We start from the raw sequence: 22,753 nt of genomic DNA on the forward strand, positions 1-22,753 counted from the left end.
CTAGACTCCATGGGAAATACTTCAAAGAATCAATAACTGGGATCTCATTTTATTAAAAAAAATTTCTCACAACAAAAGAAATCAGCAATAGAGTGAAAAGACAACCCACAGAGTGGGAAAAACTTTAGCCATTTGTCACTCAAAGAACTTGTATCTTGGGGCAGGTGAGATGGCTCAGTGGTCTAAAGCACCTATTTAGAACAAGCTTAGCAAAGCACAGGGACCGCGGTTCAATCCCCCAGCACCACATGCCAGCCAGCCCTGCCCCCAGGTGGGCTGAGCAGGCCACACACACGCACACACACACACACACACACACATAAATAAATAAATAAAAATTTTTAAAAAAGAACTTATATCTAGAATATTTGAAGAATTGAAAAAAATCAGAACCCCCTCCAAATTCAAAGACCCAATCCAAAAATGGGCATCTAAAGTGAATACACACTTCTCAGATGAAGAAATGCAAATAGTAAATAAATATATGAAAAATGTTTGGCATCCTTGGTCATTTGAGAAATGCAAGTTAAAACAACACTGAGTTTGCCTCTCAACCCAGAAAGAATGACTATCATCAAGAAATCAATCGATATATGCTTGTGGGGCTTTCGGCAAAAAAGAACACTTCTCCACTGTTGGTGAGAGTGTAGACTTGTACAACCACTATGGAAATCAGTGTGGAGGTTCCTCAAAATACTAGGATTAGGGGTCCCATTCGACCAAGCTATTCTCCTAGGTATCTTCCCAGAAGAATTAAGAACATCATAGCACAACAATATAAGTGCAACCATGTTTATAGCAGCACAATTTGTAATATCTGGATCTTGGAAACAATCCAAATGTCATTCATCCAAAAAATGGATTTTTTAAAATTTGGTTTTATAATAATGGAGTACTACTCAGCCATGAAGAAGGATATATTGAAGACTGTTATGAATAAATGCATACAACTCGAGACAATACTCATAAGTGAAATAAGTCCAACCAATATGTGTAAACATTGTATTGTCCCACTAGTATAAGGATTTGAAAGTGTAAGTCATGTCTAAAATGTATAGTAGATATTGTGAATTGGGAAGATACTGTTCAAAAGAAAAGACAAACTGTAATGGGGGACAGGAAAAGGGGAAAAAGAAAAATATACATTTATACACAAAATAGTTAAGATACTTATACAGCTAGTTTCTCTTAGTTCATTGAAAAGAAAGGTTTGTGCTAATATTGTTTGAAAAAGATATCATGGCTCTATCTTGCATTCTGAATAACTACTACAAAGACAAAAATGTATAATGTATCAATGGTTGTATGTCTCCACCTAACCTGTTTTGAAACTCTGTTTTATTGTTATTTTTATTTTTTCTCTTTAAAATAAAATTTTAAAAAGGAAATAGTAAGTCCTGGCACAAAGAATCTCTAATACAGATGCAGATATCGGAAAATGGTGCATACTGAAAGCTGAAGAAGTAACCACTTGTTGCAGGAAGCTGGAGGGCCAGGCAGAAGGAGCATGGAAGAAGCAGGAGGCTTCAAACACTGAACTGCACTCAGGCCTTTCTGGAGCTGTTGCTATATATGGTGAACCTGCCAGAGTGCTTTCTCAATATATTTCCTTCAATCTGTGACAGAGGGTCAGGAGTCAAATCACATTTGATATTATGGCCATTTAAAAGATTTGGAATTAACACTGTACTGGCCGTGTGGAAGACAGATGGATTAGGATGGGAAAGGGAACAAAGAGATAACTTAGAATTGTACAGTTCAATAAGCTACAAAAGAGACATTGTGTGCACTTAGGCAAGGATATTGGCAGAGATCTTGGAGGAAAATGATGGCAATCAAGATGCTTATGGAGGCAGACATCCCTGGGATTGGGGAGAAAGAGGAGAGAATTATGGGTGACTCATGGATCTCTGGACTGGGCAATTAGAAGAACAGAAAGAGCATTCCCTGAGATGGGAAGAACCTTAAGGGAGAAAGAGTTTGAAGAAAGAAAGAAAGAAAGAAAGAAAGAAAGAAAGAAAGAAAGAGTTTGAGTTGGAAATGGAGCTAGGAATGAATTGAGTTTGGGGAATTCAAGAGTAAGGTGGCTATGGAATAGCCAATTAGAGAGAGTGACAGGTACTCACAAATTGGAAGTTCAGGGTCAAAGTTAGAGATTTAGGGCTTATCATGGTGATGATAGTGAAAATCATGAAAGTCAATGACAGCTTCTCAAAGGGAACACAGAGAACTTGAATTAAAGAGAGAGGAAGAGAGGGAGAAAGAGGGTGAGGAAAAGTAAGAAGAAAGGTGGAAGGAGATGGGAAGAGAGAAGATGAAACAATGAAGAGAGAGAATACTAAACATTTAAGTCGTACCAAAAATGGAGTCACATGGAGACATCCTGTATGAGGGACAGAAACCTTTATGATTCCTGAGAAGCCTGTGAGTTGGACAGCAACCGCATGCACTGTTAACTGAATCATATAAATCTCCACTATGGGAGTAACAAATTTATACTTGAGCATACATGTGGGGAACCTTAAATTAGAAGGATTATCTGGGCAGGACATGGAATGGAGAGCCTCAATATACTGGTAAAATTAAAAATATTTTACAGTCTATGCATGTATCATTTCATTGTATACCTTAAATAGATACAATTTGTATTTGTCAATCATATGTCGATAAACCTAGAAAACAAAACAGGAAAAGTGTTGTGGTAACACAAAAGTCAAAGATGGTGAGTACACAGAAGGGTGACAACAGAACAAATCAGCAGAGTGGTAGAGAGATCACTAAAAATGAATTCTAAAAAGTATCTGCTAAAACTATTACTGAGAAGCAGTGTCAAGAGTATGTTGTGGAGAGAAGTCAGATTGCAAGAACCTAGAGTTCACACAGGGAAGCCAGGGAAGTTGGACAAGAACTTTCTTGAAGTTGGTCACATGAATGAATCTTGCTATTGCCTGCATCTCTGTGGTTCCTTTAGCATCTTCTCCCTTGGGGTTTGGGAGGGCTTATCTTCTCAGGGCCCTTGCCACTCTTGCACTCTGTATCTGTATAAAACTGGCCTCAGAAGACTGGGCGGAGTGGGGCATGCATCCCAGCTCTTGGGAGGCTGTAAACAGGCAGATCACTACGCGTCTGATCTTGTAGTGAGACCCTGAACACCCTGTAGAACCTTCCCTAAAATACAAAAAAAAAAAAAAAAATACTGGCCTCACAGAAGGCCTTGAGCCCATTTTGGTCACCATGATAATTTTCCTTCAGCAGAACTAAGGTCACTTGTCTAAGAACCGAGGCCTCTGACTCGACTGATCAAAGCTCATCACGTGCACTGAAGCTACATACTTGGCAGATGTAGTGAACAGCTACACAGATCTGAGCCCAGGACAGGATGCTAGGGCGTGGGAGGGAAAGTAAGCAGGCACTAACTACACAGACAGCATGCCTATCAGAGCAGCCTTTACACTTCCTATTTGTCTCTCAAAATGATTCTATGGGATTGGGAGATGGGGTAGGGATTTCCACAAGGGTGTTTGGTCTAAAGCCAGTCTGAGAAGATGACACAAAAGCCATTCAGCAACATGTGACCCTGTATACCTCAGTGATTCAACTCATTGTCACAAGTCAAGGTGTTTTTGATATTGTTCTTATCCATTTGATTTTGACCAATATGTAAAGGCCATTATTTGGAAAACTTATCTTGGGCTAAACAAATTCTTAACTAGGTATGAGAGTTGTCTGTTGCTTAACCTGAAAATCTGTGTCATGGACATCTTTATTCTATCATCATAATAAACTATGGAAAAGGCAAGGAAGGTACCACTTTGAGTATGGGGAAACTGAGGGCTGACAGGTAAAAGAATTTTCCCATGGTCCATAGCAATTTGTTGGTAGAGCAAAGAATAGAATACAAAGCCCACAATTGCAGCCTATTTTCCTTACCTCAAACCATTATGTCAGCATCAGTGATAATTCATAGATTGGGACAGAGCAGATGGGCAACATGCCTGCAGTGAGCAAGTATTTTTACTTTAACATCAACTCCACAATTTTGGCTGATTTTTCCCTGAAGAACCTACTTAGCTTTGCCTTTGAGCAAAGAGTTTTTCTTGCATTATATTTCTAGCTTAATTGTATTTAATAATTATTAGCATCCTTTTTTGCTTTTTTCCATATAGTGTTGGTTTGCAAAGCTAGTAGGATTTTGTTGAGCTCCAAGATTAAATAAGTAAACTCTTGAGAAAAAATTAGCTAGTGGCAAACCAGTCATAAAATCAATCCAAACTTTTGTTTGGCATTTGTTTCTTTCCCTTTATGCCAGGTTCCTGCTTTATATTAGTAAGATTGAAATCGAAATAAGTCTATTGCTGGTGGATTAATTTGTCACTTTCCTTGAAACTGGTGAACCCAGGACGTTAGACAGTGATAGGAAAATACTGCCAATGTCTGTTAAGAAGTCTGTGACATTGCAAGGCAAGAATGAATGTATGGAAGAAGAAACTCGTTTCTTCTTTACTAACAAAAGGGAAAGCCTGGAAGTGAATGATATGGGTATATTAAAAAAAAAAAAACCTTTACGTAACTTTTTTGCTGGGAGAGAAGACTACGAAGCACATTTTCCAGGAAGTGTGGGCTGCGACGATTGTGCGCTCTTAACTAATCCTGAGTAAGGTGGCCAATTTCACAGTCTTCTCATGCTGCCTCCGCCACCTTCTTGTTCAGAAGATACCATTTCAACTTTAACCCAGCATGATCGAAACGTACAGTCAACCTTCTCCCCGACCTGTGGCCACTGGATTGCCCGTGAGCATGAAAATTTTTATGTATTTGCTTACTGTTTTTCTAATCACCCAAATGATTGGATCGGCCTTTTTTGCTGTATATCTTCACAGAAGGTTAGACAAGGTAAGATAAACTACGACCTTTTGTTAACTAATTTGAAAGTCTGATTTGTGGATGCATCGATTTTAATTCTTCTCAAATAATGGAGAATGATAGAAACTCAAGTGCATTCACAGTGTTGTGGTATATTTGTTGTCTGGTCAGTGAAGTCTCATACTGTCACCTTGGTTAAGCTACTGGGATCTAGTGTCACTGGCTTAGCTTCAGGTGTTGGCTCTGACCCTACCAGCTCTGTGATCTTAGGCAAGTTATTTCACATTTTTAATGGTAACGGCACTCATCTGAGAGGTGAAGTGATTTTAGCCTTGTACAGTGCTTACCATAGTACTTGGTACAAAGTAAGTGCTGTGTAGCCTCCAGCTATCAGTATTCCGCAAGTTTTGCTGTAAAAGTTCAACAACTTTTTTCAGATGGGGACAATTTTTTCTTTTAAATTTCCACCTCAGGAAGGAGTGCACCAATTTGGTCTGAAATTTCATAGTGCTTCAGATTAACACATAGATAAGCTTTAAATTTGCAAGAGTTTTAGTAAAAATGGTGCTGTCTGCACAATTCTTCTCATGCCGGCAGTAGTTGCAACCTGCTCAATGCCCATCCAACGTACTTTCATGTTCTTAAATGGTTGATCTTACAAGAATAAATGAGAAGAGTAACTTAGTGGGCCGGTTTTGCTTTCTTAGGATAAAAAAAAACAATGTCAGGATGTATATTTTTCTGTGTATTTGACCACTTCCACTGAAGAACATTATTGATCATGTTGGCAAAATGCAAATCAGAGATAAATAAGAGAAAACTGATCAATTATCCGGCTGTTCCTAAATGTCTGGACATGGGAACCATGGCTCAGTGGCATCTGGCTGACTTTTCTCAGGGAACTTCACTGATGCTCTCTTGGGATACAGATCTAGAATTAGGGTTGTGAAGTTTTTTGTCAGTATAAGGCAAGGCAATGTTAGTGGAGGTGATCCACTAGGACAGTCAAGCTTTCCGCCACTCCTGAAAAGAAGAGGCGAGTTCTGGATCGGAACGTTCGTTTGTTTGCTCTGGCAGACTCTGTTGATCAAATGTCTAGACACATGCTTTGCCTCCAAAAGGAAGAAGTGGCCCTGGCAGACTCAGGGAGAACCACAGCACTGAGGAATGTCCTTGGTGACAAGTTGTCAGCAAGAGCGATCTTGTTTTAAATCTTAAAACCTACTCATAAGAAAATGGCATAGGAATAAGAGATGAAAGGAGTGAATTTGGATACGCTTAATTATGAAGACTTGGAAGATAAAAATGTCTCATTCACTTTGGGGGTGAAAGATGACTTCTTTAAAAATGCCAATGTCTTCCACAAATATGAAAGTTAAGAAGGGACAGAGCTAGAATTTGAGTTAATGGACACACATTGCAAATTAACTTCTTTCTGTAACACTGCACCATACAGACTAAAATGAAGTGTGCAAATTAGTTCAGCAGAGAAAGATTTGATAGGCTGGGGAGAAAGGTAACAACAATTATAGAATACTGTTGCAATGATGCATTAAAAATATATATGATATGCTCCTTGATAGAAATTCATTCAAATAGCTGTGATTTGTACCTAGGGTTTCAGATAATGCAATGTCTCCATTGCTAGCTTTTGTAGCTTTTTAAAATAGCAAACACCAAGTAGCCATAATGCAGCATAATAACATTATACTTCCTATGTATTCACTCAAAGCCCTTTTCTTGTTGGTGCCATGGCAGCGAATGTGGAGGCAGACATCATTAGTGGCATTCTTCTTCACAATGACGTCTCTCATATCCTTGTTATTTCAAAATAGATAGAAGATGAAAGGAATCTTCACGATGATTTTGTATTCATGAAAACAATACAGAGATGCAACAAAGGCGAAGAGTCTTTATCCTTGCTGAACTGTGAGAAAATTAGAAGCCAGTTTGAAGGCTTTGTCAAGGTAAGGCACTCCGATATGGGTAAAAGTCACTGAAAAGTTTTGCCACATTTCTTAGGTTTGGAAACTGAAATCCTGTAAAAATCTTCAAAATTTACTATACACGCATATAGCTCTCTCAAGGGGCCGAGGAGATGGCTCAGTGGAATAAGCACTTCCCTGGCAAGTGCAAGGGTCTGAGTTCAATACCCGGTTCTGAAAAAAAAACATATAGCTCTCTCTCTCTCTCTCTCTCTATATATATATATATATATATATATATATATATATATATACATGCTTACACCTGGGTTCGGATATATGTATATAAAAAAAACAAATATTAAGCTAAAATCTTATGAAAAAGAAAAGTTAGAAATGTGTGTATTCCTGCTTGATCAAATCAAAAGGCTGTGTCTGGGGAACAGTACACATTTTCATGAGCATATGCTTATATACTCATGAGTTCACATATGGCAGTGCCACTGAGCGAAATTAGTTTATTTTTTGTCCACTTCTCTGCTTCCTAACCCAAAGCTTGAAGTTTTCCTAGTGTGGAACCAAGGTCTAACTCCCATTTACCATGGAAGCAATAACCCTTGGCCATTGCCCTATTGGCAGACCGTAAGCAAAGGCATTGCCCGTCCTGGGAGTAGGAGGAACTCCTGAAGTAAGATCTGGTCTCTAGTGCTCAGCCAAGGATGGAATCTCAGGTGCTGAGAAAATTCAATCGTCCCCTTTTATGGTGGAGATGTACAGGGACTGAGTGTGAGGCATTCTTAGTACCACTCAAGGCACACGATGATTGCTAGCATTTGCATGCGCAGCCAGTCCACTCTGGAGTTCATCATGACCAGAGACAGAGGTTTGCAATCTTTTAACCTATCAACTAAGCTAGCTTAAAGTCAATTATGAGGCCTATGATGGGTACCTAAAACAAAATTTTTTAGAACTTTTACTTGGTCATCACAGATATGAGAGCAAAGGGCTCTTTTTCCCAAGACAGAACATCACGGATTCTCAGTTCTCATTTCCCTCCTCGAACAAGGATTCAAATCCCTTTGTCCCTCAGCTCACTTAGAGTTCATGTCTAAGAACTCCATGGTGAGGGCAGCTCTATGTCAGGTGGGGGGCAATCCGAATACACCAACAGAAATTCATGTTCATGTGTAGTTATGGGTAAATTTAATAAGGGGGTCAGGGGCTTAGGATCTTTTTTGAACTTCTCCTTGTCCTTCTGTACTGTAACTGACATGGAGTATAATCTGGTGCTGAAGATGCTGACATCTTATTCCCGAGTTACCTACGGGGATCAGAACGTGGCTCAGATCTGCCTCTGGCCTTCAGGTTCTTCATCCTCATCCAGGTTTTAGATGCAATTTTGAATCCTTTACTTGCACAGCTGGCTCAGTTTGGAAATGATTTGCATTTCTTCTGTTCTAGAGGATTCTAGTCACTAATATAGAGTATTTGGAGCTCTTTCAAATTAGAGTGTAAATGAAACCATTTGAAAACAAAAGTTAATGATCCAAACAGCATATTGAATATGCTTGGTTGTTTGGCTTTGGGCAAATGACTTAGTTCTCTCCTGTATAACATGAGAGGGCCGAAATTATCTGTATGAACACTGGCAGTTCATTCTATAATTATCTGATCAGCCTTCGGTTCCTTCACATGGCAGTGAGCATGGCTTGTTGGTTTTGTCCCTCCCTTGCATTACCATTGAGAATTTTGCAGTTCACCTGACAATTCCTCATGTCTTATTTCAGGACAGAAATGCAGTTTCCAAAGTTATCTCCCCAGGATAGGAGAAATACAACATTTAGTTTGGCCACCATGCTTACACGCACCATTAAAAAGTGTCAGGTTCATGTTTAATGTTCTAGAAAGACAGACCTTTCAAGGCATACCAACCAGGGCTCGGCAACCTCCTCCTTTCCTGTGACTGATGGCATTCCTTGTCTCTGAAGCAGCAGGTTGGAACCTTGGTCAATGCTATCTGTATTGAAGATGTGTGCCATGGTTACTAATTGTTACTTAAAGTCCTCTGTGCTCAATTATCTGCCCCCTACATGACTTTTCAGGGCCCATTCCCTGACATTTCTCTCTGAAACAATATTTTCCACTTTTTTTCACTCAACAGGCCAACTGTTGAAGAACTCCAATTAGATTTGTATTTTCTTAGCTAATGTTAGAAGATCTTCTTTCAGGGCCACAGTCTGGCTAGCCTACAGTGGCCTCAAGTTTACATGTAAGACCCTCAAATCATAGGGCTTGACAGGGTCTTAGAAATGCCCAGATCCACTTCTCAATTCTCAGAATTGAGTCTTCTCTCTATCATCCCTCCCAAGTTGCCACCCAGTCTTTATTTGAAGTCTTCTAGTCACAGAGAACTTATTATCTCCTGAGGCAAGCAGCACCACAACGTAACTTTGAAGTGGGGGGAGGATGGCAGTCAGAGCCCATGTTAGGGTAAGTGGGGGCATCATTTTAAATACCATGATTTCACATTAAAACTTACAGCCCACCTCACTCCCTGATAGAAAATTCAGCACTATGGCTATCTGCTCACAATAACCTTAGATGCCTTTGATAGGGTTCAATCATATTTAAATTAAAGGGCAATCTGTCTATAGCTGGCATGTCGCTAAGAAAAGAATAAATAATCCAAAATTTCTTGAGATTCAACTCTGAAAAGTTTTTCAATTGAAGTAAAGAATTAAGCAAGAAAAAATAATGTGTTCCAAAGAGCATAGCTGGAGAAGAGTTCACACAGGCAAAGTGGTGGGTATTAGAGACAAATTTTGCTGACTTCACAATTTCTTCCCAGCCAGGCCCTGATGATACCAATGCAACCACGTAGCCCAAAAGTATCTTATCCTCAATCATCACACTCTAGTTTTTGAAAAGATTCTAAACAGTCATTTGTTTACTTGTTATCTCACAAACATTTTCCTGTCACTGCGTTTTCATAGTGCCCCACTTCAGCTCGAATGGAAAGTTGAGGCTCTGGGGCCCATGAGCGTTTCAAGGCTCAGGTTCCCCTTGGGGCTCTGTGACTTACACCCCCACATCTGGCAACTGAGCTGTGTCTGTAGCTAGAGTCAACAGTAACAACAGAAAATTCCTTCCAGAAGAGGAAAACAAAGGAAGGACCTTGTAGACAATTAATTCCAGGATAGAAAAGAGGAAAAGACTTTGATTCTCAGAAGATGTACAAATACTACTGCCTTCCCTCTTGTGTTCAGAATATAGAGTGATGAGACAAGTTGATCCAAATCATAGGCTCTCTTGCCTTAAGTTTGAGACCCTTTGGGTAACATAATACGGGCCAGTGAAGCCCTCCAAGCCCTTTGTGCAGTCTCTTTAAAATGGCAGTGATAGCTTTTCTCATCTTCCAACCTATACAGATGGGAGTCCCTGTAAGTACCTCTAGTATTCTTTCAGTTTTTAAGGGAAAAAAATCTTTCAAGTTGTGTTGCATTTGCCTTTGAGCATGACCTGTGTTTCCTAATTGTCATTTATTCTAAAGAAATTTTAAAAAAAGAAATACAAGCCATATAGGACAATCATCAAGAGAATCTCTCAAGCCCATTAAAAGAGATCACGAAAATATGCAAGGGTCATTGTATGGTCTGGGATTTTTCTTCAAAGGTCAAACTTACTATGACTTTTTGCTATGAGATTTCAGACCAATTTTATTATAATATATGTCATGCTTTATGTTTAATAATATTCAATATACCAGCTCCTAGGGTAAAATCACACCATCATCAAGTTTTATTTGTCAGTATCTATCAAAACCAGGGAGGATGGGATCAAAAGAAGGGTCAGTACCACAGCCTCTGGTCTGGAGAGAGCATCGGAATGGAGATAATATGACTTAGAGTTTGTTCTAGATTCTCCCGTGGGCTTCCTGGGCTGTCAGCTCATCTGTCAGAGCCATCAATTCCCAATTGGCATGATAGATTAAATGGCAACATCTTAGTCTACATGATAATCCTCACCAGGAACAGACAACAGTAATGACAGATGTAGAGTGGTACTGCTAAAACCTCATCACAGAGCAGCTGTCAAAATCACCTCTTACAATGATTCTTCTTTTAGGATATAATGTTAAACAAGGAGGAGAAGAAAGAAATCAGCTATGAAAGGCAAAAAGGTAGGTTGTTATTCATCAATTTCTATGAATGTCTATATACTAAAAAGATTTAGGCTGAGCGTATTGAACCAGTGTTCAATTAGGGAACTTTTAGCTCAAAAATAAAACAGGAAGAAAGCTGTCAACTTGATACCTGCTCTGGTCCTTGTGATTTAGAAAGACTTTGGTTGCTAGTATTTATAGAGAAGGCTATGTTCTGTTAACGCTAGGTGGGTGCTTATGCTCCAAAGCTATCTCCCTGGCCCTTGTTCCATTAATGCTGACAGTACTAAGTCCAAAGAAATTTCATGATATACCATCTGGTACCACCTTCAGAGGATGATGGCAGGAAAGTCATCCTATGGTAAAATGACATCCATTGCTCAACGATAATAGATTTTCATGGTGGACAGTGGTCAGGAAAGCTTCTGGGATGAAGGAGTGACAGTGTAAACAACATTCTAGTCTTTGTTTTGTTCTTGAAATCAGAGCATCCCAAACATCTTAGGGTTAAAGAGATGCCACAATGGTTCTCAAATCCAGCACAATGCTCAGAACATAAATGTATTTAAAAAAAAACACTGACCATGTGGCCTCCCATCAAATATGTTTAGGGCTATGGTACTTTCTCCATCATCAGACAGCCTTGCATATCTTTAAACAGCTCTAATAATTACAGTAAGATTACTACATTATTCTCCATTGCATCTGTCCTTCTCAAGTCAAATTTTGATCCTGTAATCTGTGTTCACTGGACCCAACTCTGCTCTTTGAGGTCACAGTAATCAAAGTACAATTCCTCTCTTACACAGCAGCTGTGCAGACACTGAAGGCAGTAATCATGACATCTGAGCTTTGATTGAGGCTTTTCTTCTCCAGACTAATCATGCCCAGGGCCTAACACTGTTCATCTCATGAGCATTTCCAGGCATTTTTGCTCCCAGTTACCTCATTTTCCAGACATCCCAGCTTTTTCCCATTCCCTTTGTAATATAACACTGGACACCAGTGCAAAAATACTGGCAGTAACGTGAGCAATGGAGGTAGGAAAGGAAGAGTATTGAAGAGACTATTAGGTCACAAAGATGGTAAGTGTAATACCAAGGCTTGCGCCAATCTGGTACAAATAAATGAATCCAAACAAATGTACAGATACAGTTTTCTAAAGCCAAGCAAGTGTTCAGAACTCACTTTAAAAATTGGTCCAGATGCTAAATGGTCATCTGATTCCCATGAAATTTTTATTCTCAGAATGACTGCAAAACATGTTGGGAGATACCATGCTCTCTGTTAAGCTCAGTAAAATCTGAGGAAACAGATCCTGTGGGTGCTGCCCAGCAGTGTGCAGAAAAACCATAACTGAGGAAAACTGGTGTTCCAGTCATGCAGTTGGATTTACTTATACTGTACCAGTCTCATAAGAGAAAGGAAGGAAGGAAGGAAGGAAGGAAGGAAGGAAGGAAGGAAGGAAGGAAGGAGAAAGAAAGAAAGAAAAAGAAAGAAAGAAAGAAAGAAAGAAAGAAAGAAAGAAAGAAAGAAAGAAAGAAAGAAAGAAAGAAAGAAAGCCCTACACTCTCTGCACCTAGGAGAGTGTACTTCAATTAAGGAGTAAATTTTTACATGAGAAGGCTAGAGAGAGACAGAAGAGTTTGGCCAGTTGCTTCACCTAATCAGGCACTGCAAGCATCTGACTCAGTGTCCAGACAAGTGGTAGGACCCACCAAGACTCCCAATATGTGAGATTTGATCCTAAAAGCAAGATGCAAGTTAGGTCTAATAGGAACGGGCATTTTTATTGTGCGTCAGTCTATGTGAAGTATTGAAAAAAAGCTATTAGAAGGAAAGATCAATAAAAATATCCAATTCAATGATGTAGGATATTAAGAAACCAACTTCTCCTTCAGTGTGAAGGATCTCAGATTATTTCATCCTTCCTTTCATGTAACCTGTCTCAAGAGAGTCTCAGCACACAGTGTAGACCTGGACTAAATTGCTCTGTGGGTAGTTTTGTATTTCCCTGGGCTGACAGTGTGCTTTTGGTTTCGTTTCAGGTGATCAAGATCCTCAAATTGCAGCACATGTCCTAAGTCAAGCTGACGATAAAACTGCATCTGGTAAGTCCCATGGCATTGGAGGGTCAACCACAGAGGACAAGGCTGAGACGTGGAAGCAGGGCAGCATAATGATTAGGCTTCTCTTTTCCTCGGGGCCCAATTTACAAAACTACCCATATACTTCTCAAATGCTGTCCTTTGTCTTCAACGTGAGCCCTAACACACAGATGGGGTTTTGAGGGTTAAAGGGAGGTGGGAAGAAATCCCAATGTTCTCATTATGTTGTTGCTCAATGGCTGATTCTAAATGATGAATTCCTAGGTGGAGAGACCATTATTCTGACAGCATAGGAGAAATGGCAGGTAGTGACCCCCTGACTGGGCCCCCCACCTCCTCGTAGCCCCTCTTCATTGTGTGTAAATGGGCCTCGAGGGATCTTTTTGTCACCTATCAACCCCTGTATGATTAACCCCAGCCTCAAAGGGGCCAACCTCAGCAAAATTAAAGGTAAAATCATTCTGTAAAGATCAATAGGTGCCAAGACGTTAGAATTTCCAATGAAGTAACAACATACGACATACTGTGTGATCTTTGCAACTCTGAATGATTTTATTTCCATATACGTTCTGCCATCATTCTAGCTCTTAGATTTTTTTCCCAAATCTGTACCTTGCAATACACAGTGCTGCAGAATGTGTAGCATCTGATAAATGGATGGAAACATGCACACTAGCATAAAATGCTCCATCTACATAAAGGCAAGAGCAACAGAAGAGTCTTTGAAAAATGTATCAGTGTGCTCCAGAAAGGAGCCTCTAAATGTGCTGTGAGAGAGAGAGAGAGAGAGAGAGAGAGAGAGAGAGAGAGAGAGAGAGGCAACAGAGAGAGGCAGAACAAAGAAAGGAACATATTGCATCATCTCTGAGGTGGTGTGGGCCTCAGTGGATATACAACTCATGGGTATGTCATGGAGTTTGGTACAGAACAGTGCCAGATGGAAAGTCTTTGAACACTGGGATTAGAGAACCATGATGACGACCTGCTGAGTGACATTAGGCATGTCCTTGTAACTGTGCACCAGTCTCCTGCCTCATTTATTTTCAGTATCAAATCAGCAAATATGGATCTGTCAAGTTATGCTATGCCAATGTAAAAGGGTACTACTTAGCATAATTCACTGTGGGTAAGATGTTAAAAGAGTGACATAAAGGCCTTCATTAATGCCAGTTATTCCTATTACATCTAATAATTCTGCCTTACATACCTGTCTCTGTCTCTCTGTCTCTCTCTCTCTCTCTCTCTTTCTCTCTCTCTCTCTCTCTCTCTCTCTCTCTCTCTCTCTCTCTCTCTCTCTCTCCTCCCCCTATTTGGATTAAACTGAAGGTCCTTCATACTGCTCTGTATCCCCAATCCTTTTAATGTCTTTCATTTTCATATAAGGTCTCAGTAAGTCACTAAGTTACCCAAGCTGGTCAACTTGTGATCCCCTTGACTCAGCCTTCCAGAGTGTTGGGATTACAGGTGTGCACCACCATGGCCATCTAGACACCTTCTCTTTTGAATTCAATGACAGTGGTAGTGAAACCTAGAATACTGTACCACTGGTCTTTGACTACCTCTACCTAAACCATTGCTCTTAGATGTAAGTTGCAGAGTTCAGATTCTCTCCAAAGGCTCATGACTGATAGTGGTCCTAAAGCATCATACAACCTGTATCACAGGAGGTCTTCAAGAGGTCAGGTGGGGAAACAGTACTATTCCTCCTCTACTTCAAGTCCAAACCTTTCCTTCCTATCTGATCATACCAGTACACACAGGTAGGATCTTACGTTCTGACAAACCTAAGACCACTGAATAGGAATTTTCTTAAAGGTGAAGGAACCAAATGCATCAACACTTTCCCATCTCCCAACCCCCAACCTTGTGAGCCAATCTAGCACTCTGTGGCAGCTGAGATTTGAAATCGAGTACATACACTACTTTGAACCCACTCAACATCTCAGCTGAGAAAATGGCACACCACTGGTGGGTATTCTGGTTTAGCCACAAGAATACAGGTACTTTCAAGTTGGTGGCACCCACTACAATGGGAGATCAAAACACAGTGAAATGCACACACAATTTATTTTTATATCTTCTTGCCTAATTTTAGTCCTTGCCATGGGAGGCAACTCAGGGCTCAACAGCATGATCATATAGGAATAAGTGGAGTCTTTTCTCTGAGCTGAAGCTGAGCTAGGTAGACTAAAACTTCGGCTTTATAAAACTCAAGGCAAGTGGGCCAGGCATGGAAGCACACATCTGTAATTCCAGCAACCAGGAGGCTGAGGCAGGAGGATCACAGTGAGTCTGAGGCCAGCTTGGGGTGCATAGTGAGTTCAAGCCTGGACTACACAGTGAGGCTCTGTCTCAAAAGAAAAATTCTTAATCTAACAGTTAATTGGAAAGATTCTCACCCTGACTAACTATATATACTGATAACTGTGAACTAAGCTACTGCACTGCAAATGGTAATTTGTAATAGTAGTTTCATGCTTGGAGAGCCTGTCATTCTGGTCTTCTGAATATGGGCTGCTTGTCATGACATGCCAGTTGCTGCTATGATGTCTCTCAGGTAGATGGTTGTTCAAAAAGAAGGGGGTGGTGAATGAAAGCAAGATACAGGAAAGGGATATTGTGGGACTCTCCTGCTTCAAGGTTGTATATGGTTAGATTTTTGGACTTAAGTGCAAACATAAGAATTATAAAACTCTTTATGCCTATTTTTAAAAATATATTCTAATTTTTAAATGTTTTTATTATATTCTGTAGGGACTTAAGGCTGAACATATCAATACTTGAGGAAAAATACCTGTTCCATATTATGCCTAAAATGTTTCATAAGCAGACAGTGAGGTTAAGCTTAACAGCCTAAGTTGTATGGTAATAACAATAAGCTTGTCTTCTGGATGGTTAACAACCTAAGTTTACAGACCAAAATTAGAGAAAAAGGAGGGCTGCAAGGAAAGCCAACATTTTTGCCCTAGCCTTCTAAGGTCAATTAAGATTCAGGACATAGGAAAATTTGTACTGTAACATCATGTAACTCGGCAGTGTCCCAAATTTTCTGATCAAGGAGATTATGGGGCCAAAGAGGAAAGTGATCGATGATGTAGAGTGTGCCTAAGGAGAGTCACATGGAGAGAAAACATTCTCTCAGGCTTTCACAGAGAGCACATTGGCCAAGCAATGGCAGTGACTCATCCACATGGCTGACACTGACAAAGGTTCTACAATCTGAGGTACAGGATCTCAGGATAAATCCTGAGGGGATTTCACTGACCTTATCAGACCCAAAAGCTACAATTATTGTTGCATAGGTCCTGCTTTAACTTGGTCTTAACCATCCAGCAGAAAAGTATAAAAATGAAATATAAGAAGTAAAGCCATGCTGTTATGCTGAGCTGTAGGAGACTCAGGTCAACAATTTCTGACATTGCCAGTGAAGAGGAAGACCCAATACTATTATGGGCTACTGGACTCTTTTAGAATATTTTACTGAGTTAACACACCTATAATATTCAAATAACAGAACTTAACAAAAAAAGGGGATACAGATGAATGTCCATTTTGTATCTGTGTATTCAAAGCGGTTAGGATAGATATATAGTTACATTCTCTTAATGAATAGAGGGATTTTTTCTAATGGTGTTTGTAGATAGGATATCATGTCTGCATCTTGTACAGCAACTAACCACTAGGAAGAATGTATGTAATGTGTTAGTTATTGAAACTGTCTTACCAATTTGATTTGAAACTATCCCATTGCTACTTGTTTATCAATAAAATTATGGAAAAAGAAGAAAAATTCAACTAATCAAGGTATTCATATTAATATTATCCAGGATCTAACCTGAATAATTTGTTATGCATAACTTATGATGTCGGATTTTAAAATCATTTGTGCTATCTCAAATTCAGGGGCAAATTGGCTTTAAGAATTATAAAGAGAGAGCCAGGTGTGGTGGTGCATGCCTGTAATCCCAGCACTTGGGAGACTGAGGCAAGAGGATCACCTTGAATTCAAGGCCAACCAGGGCTACATAGTGAGTTCAAGGCCAGCCTGGACTACAAGTGAAACACTGTCTTGAGAAACAAGCAAGAATTTTTAAGAGAGGATTCTCACCGTGATCCATTACTTTATTTAATTTTTACAAGTCTGCAATATGCTTTAATGTTAGCCCACATTCCTGAGGAGGAAAGCCTAGATTGGAGCCTTGCTTTATCTGACTCTATTGCCCATGCTAACTTGTAACTCACATACCTGAAGGCTGGGAAGGGCCTCAAGAGTCTGTTCCTACACAAAGCCAGCAGGCAACCTTCAAATGTATTTCCTGTTAGAATGTGAACTGTGAACTACACGCTGCTGTCCTCTCACCATGAATTATCCCCCCTCTTTGTTACAGTTCTACAGTGGGCCAAGAAAGGCTATTACACCATGAGCAGCAACTTGGTAACCCTCGAAAACGGGAAGCAGCTGACCATTAAAAGACAAGGACTCTATTACATCTACACCCAGGTCACCTTCTGTACTAACCAGCAACCTCCAAGCCAAGCTCCATTCCAAGCCAACGTCTGTCTGAAGTCCACGAGTGGCTCCGAGAGAGTCTTACTCAGGGCGGCAAATGCCCACAGCTCCTCCATTTCATGTGGTCAACAAACCATTCATTTGGGAGGAGTATTTGAATTGCAGTCAGGTGCTTCGTTGTTTGTCAATGTGACTGATCCAAGAAAAGTGAGCCACGGGGATGGCTACACGTCTTTTGGCTTGCTCAAGCTCTGAACAGTGCACCTTCTTGGGCTGCAGCTGAGCTGGCGCTGGCAGTCTTCCCAGTACAGCAAAGCAGATGAGACCACCCCCGTGGAACTGCCTATTTATAACCCTAGGATCCTCCTTGTGGAGAACTATTTATTATACACCCCAAGGCATGTAGGGCTGTAATAAGTGAATTGCAGGGTGGGTGGACCCTAACAGATCCTGCTCCCTAAGAGCTTGTATTCTAAAGCAGTAACCCCACTGATGCAGACATCCAGACAGTCCTAGATGAAGACAAGGCCCATATGCACAGATAGAATCCTGAGTAAACAGAGGAAAATTAGACAAGTTCAGTTTTGTTTCTTTATGTGCAGTGTCTCTCAGTGGATAATGGATTGGATTGGCCAGTGAAGAATGGGGAAGAATGGGGAGCCTTAGCTCACATTCGATTCTGGATGGCCCTGTAGCTCTGATGGAAGAGACGGGGCGTGAGAGAGTTTATCGGTGTGGAGAACTGAGAACCATGTGCCCACCATTGCTAACACTCATTCTCTCTCTCTCTCTCTCTCTCTCTCTCTCTCTCTCTCTCTCACACACACACACACACACACACACACACACACACACACACACCAATCAGGCTGTTGCTACTCAGTTACCTTATTTCTCCCTTGTCCCTTATTTCTGAGCACTGTAGATGGGAGGGCATCTCTGAGCTCGCCTCTCCTCACCGCAAAATGACCGTATTTAAAGGAAATCTATTGTATCTTCCTGCAGTCTCCATTGTTTCTAGAGTGAACCTGTGTTCTTCTTGTTATTTATTTTTGAGTAATAAAGATCTTCTAACATGGCTATTGTTTTTCAGTACCTATAGTTCTGTCTGCTGAGGGAAGAGGAAGTGCTTGGAGGGCACTGTGCCAGCATTTATGCTTTTCTCATAAACTGAATTCTGAGGCTTAGTATACAACAAAATATCTTGGTGACAGCACTCTCTGGAAGTTGATTATGGCCTTTGATGAATGACATGGAAGCCTGTTCAGTGAAATGTAATCTGAGTGTTCATTGCCAATTTGTTTTTCTTTTCCAACTTGCTCTTAAAAGGTAACAGGAGATTGACTTTTTAACATTAATCACCACCAAATGAGGCTGAAGGAAGGCCTAAGCAATAATGTGTCTTGAACAGCTATCTAGGTGACTAGGGTACCCTGAGGCTAAGCACTGACCTAGGTTCCCCACTGAAGCCAATCGAGTCATTTCTTGTCACCACCAGTTGAAGAATTATTCATGTAAGGAATTCAGTGTGAAATCTTCATTTTAATAGCATAGTGCTTTGCTTAAGACAGTACCACATGGTCATCCAGAAAAATGACTAGAGAAATGAGAAAGAGAAGGAACGGGGGCTCCTTTTTCTTTATGAGCATGCGCTCTAGGCCTGCACCCCTGCACTTCAGTCTTGGGGCTCCTGCAGCACCTTCTGGACTCTGAAGACCTTGCAGCAAACACCTGCTGTGAGCTGAAAGTGTGCCAGCTGAATTTGCATGCTGTGCACTTTCTCCAGAAAGAATTTTGGTCTGAGCAAGGTGACATTTATTCATTTGGGGACTCACTAGAGATACATCTACCTTCCTTTTGTGTCCACCAAGTTAACCACTATATAAGAGGCTTGAAGGACATGGGAGCAGCTGAGGAGACATAAGGCATGATGTTTGCCCAGGCAAAGGGCCTCCTTCGGGAGGCCAGGGTCCAGGGCCTAGCTGAGAAGTAGACTTGGCCAAACCGAGAGAGAACAATGAGCTACAGCCCATGCTTTTCCCCCTTTACACTAGCTGGGTACCACACTGCTACTGTTTGCCTGCACAAGCCAGTGAGGCAGCGAGAGGCATCATCCTTTCGGTAGGATTCATCAGAAGTGAATCCATGTCCACTTGGGCTGACTTTGAAGATACTCTTCATATACTCAAGTTCTCTTTTGATCCAAAACTTGCCTCTGCATGTCACTTTGCCTTCTTTTTTTCTTTTCTCTTTCTTTTCATATTGAATTTAAATTTTATTCAATTTAAAAAGCCTTTAGAAGCTGAAGTGATAAATAATAGCAAGTTTGAAAAATTGGTTTGTGGAAGAACCTAAAAACTGCGTAAAGATAAATTGGAAGAAGTTGGAGAAGAACCTACAGACAGAAATATCATTCAGTGTATCTTGCCTTCTTTTTTCATTGGGAATCATTTTCTTCCAGATTCTACCTCCAGTATCCATGGTGCCAATAGTATCTGTTAGCAAAAGTAATGCTATTGACATAGAAATGCTCTGTATTTTCTAGGCTTGCTCTTCTTCCCAGTAGTGTCTGATGCTCTAAATGCCAGATCCTGTAGCTCCAGCTCACCCTTTTGCATGAAGCTTCAGCCTCGCATAGCCAACTGCTTTTGGCCTCTCAGACTGCTTCCTACCAAACTCCCCTTACCCGTCCCAGGGTCTTCAGGTCCCATCCTTTACCCTCTTCTCTTTCTGTCCTGCATGCTTCCCACAGACTGTCTCCCCTAGCCCTGTGGTCTTAATTACCAATTTTATGCTAGTGATCCAATACTTTTAATTTTTACCTGTTCCTTAGAATTTCCCTGTGTCTCTAAACACTGAATTGAGGCCCACAGATCCACTGTCTTCCACACACCCCTGCTTCTTACTGACCTTAGATTAAAGACCAAAATAATGAACATATGCTTTCCCTGCTCGTACGTGTCATAATGTCTAAGGTTATGAACACTTTGCCTCCTTAGGACCGAGGCGTGCTGTTCGCTTGTAAGCTCTGTTCCCTTCCCCCACTGCACACTACACTTATTGTGGTTGAGGTTTTTCCTCTTGTGCTCTGAGCTTCATGAGGACCGAGACCTGATCACCATGGTAACTTCTGTGTCTACCATGGGGACTGGCAGAGAATTGGGCCCTTGTTTGTTGCATGAAGGAATAAATGAATAAACACAGCTTTGTGTAACTCAATAATCCATGAAATCTGTGCACTAGTTAAAACAAATTTTTGAAATAGCATAAAAACCTTCATTAGGTAAAAAAAATCTAAATTACAAACATGTCTCCATAGAGTACAAAACAACTGAGAATTATACTGTAGCTAAAAATAGATACATATTTTTATAATAATTTTCATGGTAGTTTGCAAAATATCATGTGATTTTTGTTCCAAACTTTACTTGAACATGTGAAAAATTGTTCTAATATGTGCTAAGGATTTAGGCACATTTTGATCTAATACTGTGATCATAAACTCACTTAGGTCCATTTTTATAAGCAAGATATTTTGTATTACATCCAAAGCTGGGGCAAGAATATTAGAAATACCCACAATGTTTATTTCCATGTAAACACAAAATAAACACTGTAGTTATTGTCTTTGTTACTTGATAAGGAGCAAGTGACTACGAAATGCAAATGGTCTACCTTAGTAAGCTGTCCTCCTCAGGCCCCTACTTTAAAGGCAGACAAGAGAAGAGCAAACCCAACACACTCTGTGCCACAGTCAACTATTTCCACGGGATCTGATACCTTTGCATTGGAAGATGCACAGAAGCACTTGAAGCTCAGAAGCATGGAACTAAGTATGATTTTTGTTATTTTTTTCTTTGTAAACCACATCCCTATTTTAAAAAACAAAACCAAACCGGAAATACTCATTGTAATATGGTGACTAAGACTGGAGCCGGGCAGATTCTGTCTTAATTTAGGTTCTGCTTGTTACTAACTGCTGTAACTGCGGGTGAGTCATTCCACCTCCTCTGGGCTACAGAGCCCTCATCTGCAGAATGGGTATGATAAGAAAACTCCTCAGGGTAGATGATGATGTGAGGAGATGCTGCACAGAAGTCTCAGCAGAATCTACTCTAGTACAGATCAGCATATAGAGAGCAACTAGGTGGGTCTCCATGTGCTCCTTGCATGCCAGGCTGCATTTTGAGCAAGTAGGCAAGTAGTAGCGTAAAATGCTTAAAATTTCTGAGACCAAAAATAGCTGGCAGCCCAGGTATCCAAGCAGCCTTGGCCAGGCAACAATAGGCTATGAGCCACACATGATGTGAAGCAAAGTGAAAGCAAAAAGGGAGAGGAAGGAGCAGGAGAGCAGAGGGGACAGGAGAAGAGGAGCAAGAGGGGGAAAGCAAAAGGAACAGGATCAGTTATGGAAGCACTGGTATATTAAATCTTAAGAGTAGATCTAGGGGCCGGGGAGATGGTTCAGTGGAATAAGTGCTTCCCTGGCAAGCGCAAGGGCCTGAGTTCAATCCCCGGTTCCGCCCCCCCCCCAAAAAAAAGTAGATCTGTCTGTAGCAAAGACTCCTTTTTTGCAATTGCATTGGCAGAAACAACCATTGGCAGCTTGAAGTTATCTAAATTTTCAGCAAGACTGAACAGTTCTGTGTTTAAGAAGATTTCTTCAGATGACTATGATCATTGATTGTCAATCTAAGGGGTGCCAGCACGCAAACATAACTCTCACGTATCACACTCCTCTGAGCAGCCATGTAAACACTAGTAATCCCAAGGAAAATTAGTTTAACAGGTCATTTTTTCCTCTAGTCTACAATTCCTGGAGTTCTATTGAGTATCTGTCAGTTTATATTTTTCTTGCTGATACAATCCAATTTAAAGTCTAACAATTTTTGCTCATAATCTCTACCTCTACCTTCTGTACCTCTCTAATTGTAGATCTCTTTTTTCAGTCTAATATGCAATCTTAAATACACCTTAGATTTGACTCACTTTTATTGTACTGGGGAGTTACAGTTTTTCCCTCCCATCCATCTACTCATTAACACTGATGAAGGGTAAAAGTTCTGTGTTATGCATCTGGGGTACACAGAGATTACTGTAATCTAGTCCCTACCCTTGGCTGGCTTGTAGTCTTTTAGAAATCCACCATACAAACATTGTGGCCCTGCTGTAAATGCTGCAGCAG

At 40.5% G+C, this 22,753-nt stretch overlaps 1 protein-coding gene across 2 annotated transcripts; it reads left to right on the forward strand.

The window, feature by feature from the left end:
• Positions 1–4,737: 4,737 nt before the first annotated feature.
• Cd40lg (CD40 ligand) lies at positions 4,738–18,262 on the forward strand. 2 transcript variants are annotated; one of them, XM_004643158.2, is made up of 5 exons: positions 4,738–4,893; positions 6,699–6,830; positions 10,914–10,968; positions 12,999–13,061; positions 17,447–18,262. In XM_004643158.2, exons 1-5 carry the CDS (start codon positions 4,738–4,740, stop codon positions 17,821–17,823), a joined length of 783 nt encoding a protein of 260 aa, XP_004643215.1. In that variant the 3' UTR covers positions 17,824–18,262. The 2 variants fall into 2 exon arrangements, with proteins under 2 accessions (XP_004643215.1, XP_004643216.1); XM_004643159.2 differs by lacking the exon at positions 12,999–13,061.
• The last annotated feature ends 4,491 nt before the right edge of the window (positions 18,263–22,753 follow it).

This window comes from Octodon degus, unplaced genomic scaffold, assembly GCF_000260255.1.
Source record: "Octodon degus isolate 3935 unplaced genomic scaffold, OctDeg1.0 scaffold00167, whole genome shotgun sequence".
Classification (NCBI taxonomy): Eukaryota; Metazoa; Chordata; class Mammalia; order Rodentia; family Octodontidae; genus Octodon; species Octodon degus.

Bases quoted from the DNA above. Each gene is read 5' to 3' on its own strand.
- Cd40lg (XM_004643158.2), top strand. From the start codon at position 4,738: ATGATCGAAACGTACAGTCAACCTTCTCCCCGACCTGTGGCCACTGGA. The intron at 6,831-10,913 runs GTAAGGCACTCC...TTCTTCTTTTAG, and splicing joins AGTTTGAAGGCTTTGTCAAG to GATATAATGTTAAACAAGGA. The intron at 13,062-17,446 runs GTAAGTCCCATG...TCTTTGTTACAG, and splicing joins TGACGATAAAACTGCATCTG to TTCTACAGTGGGCCAAGAAA.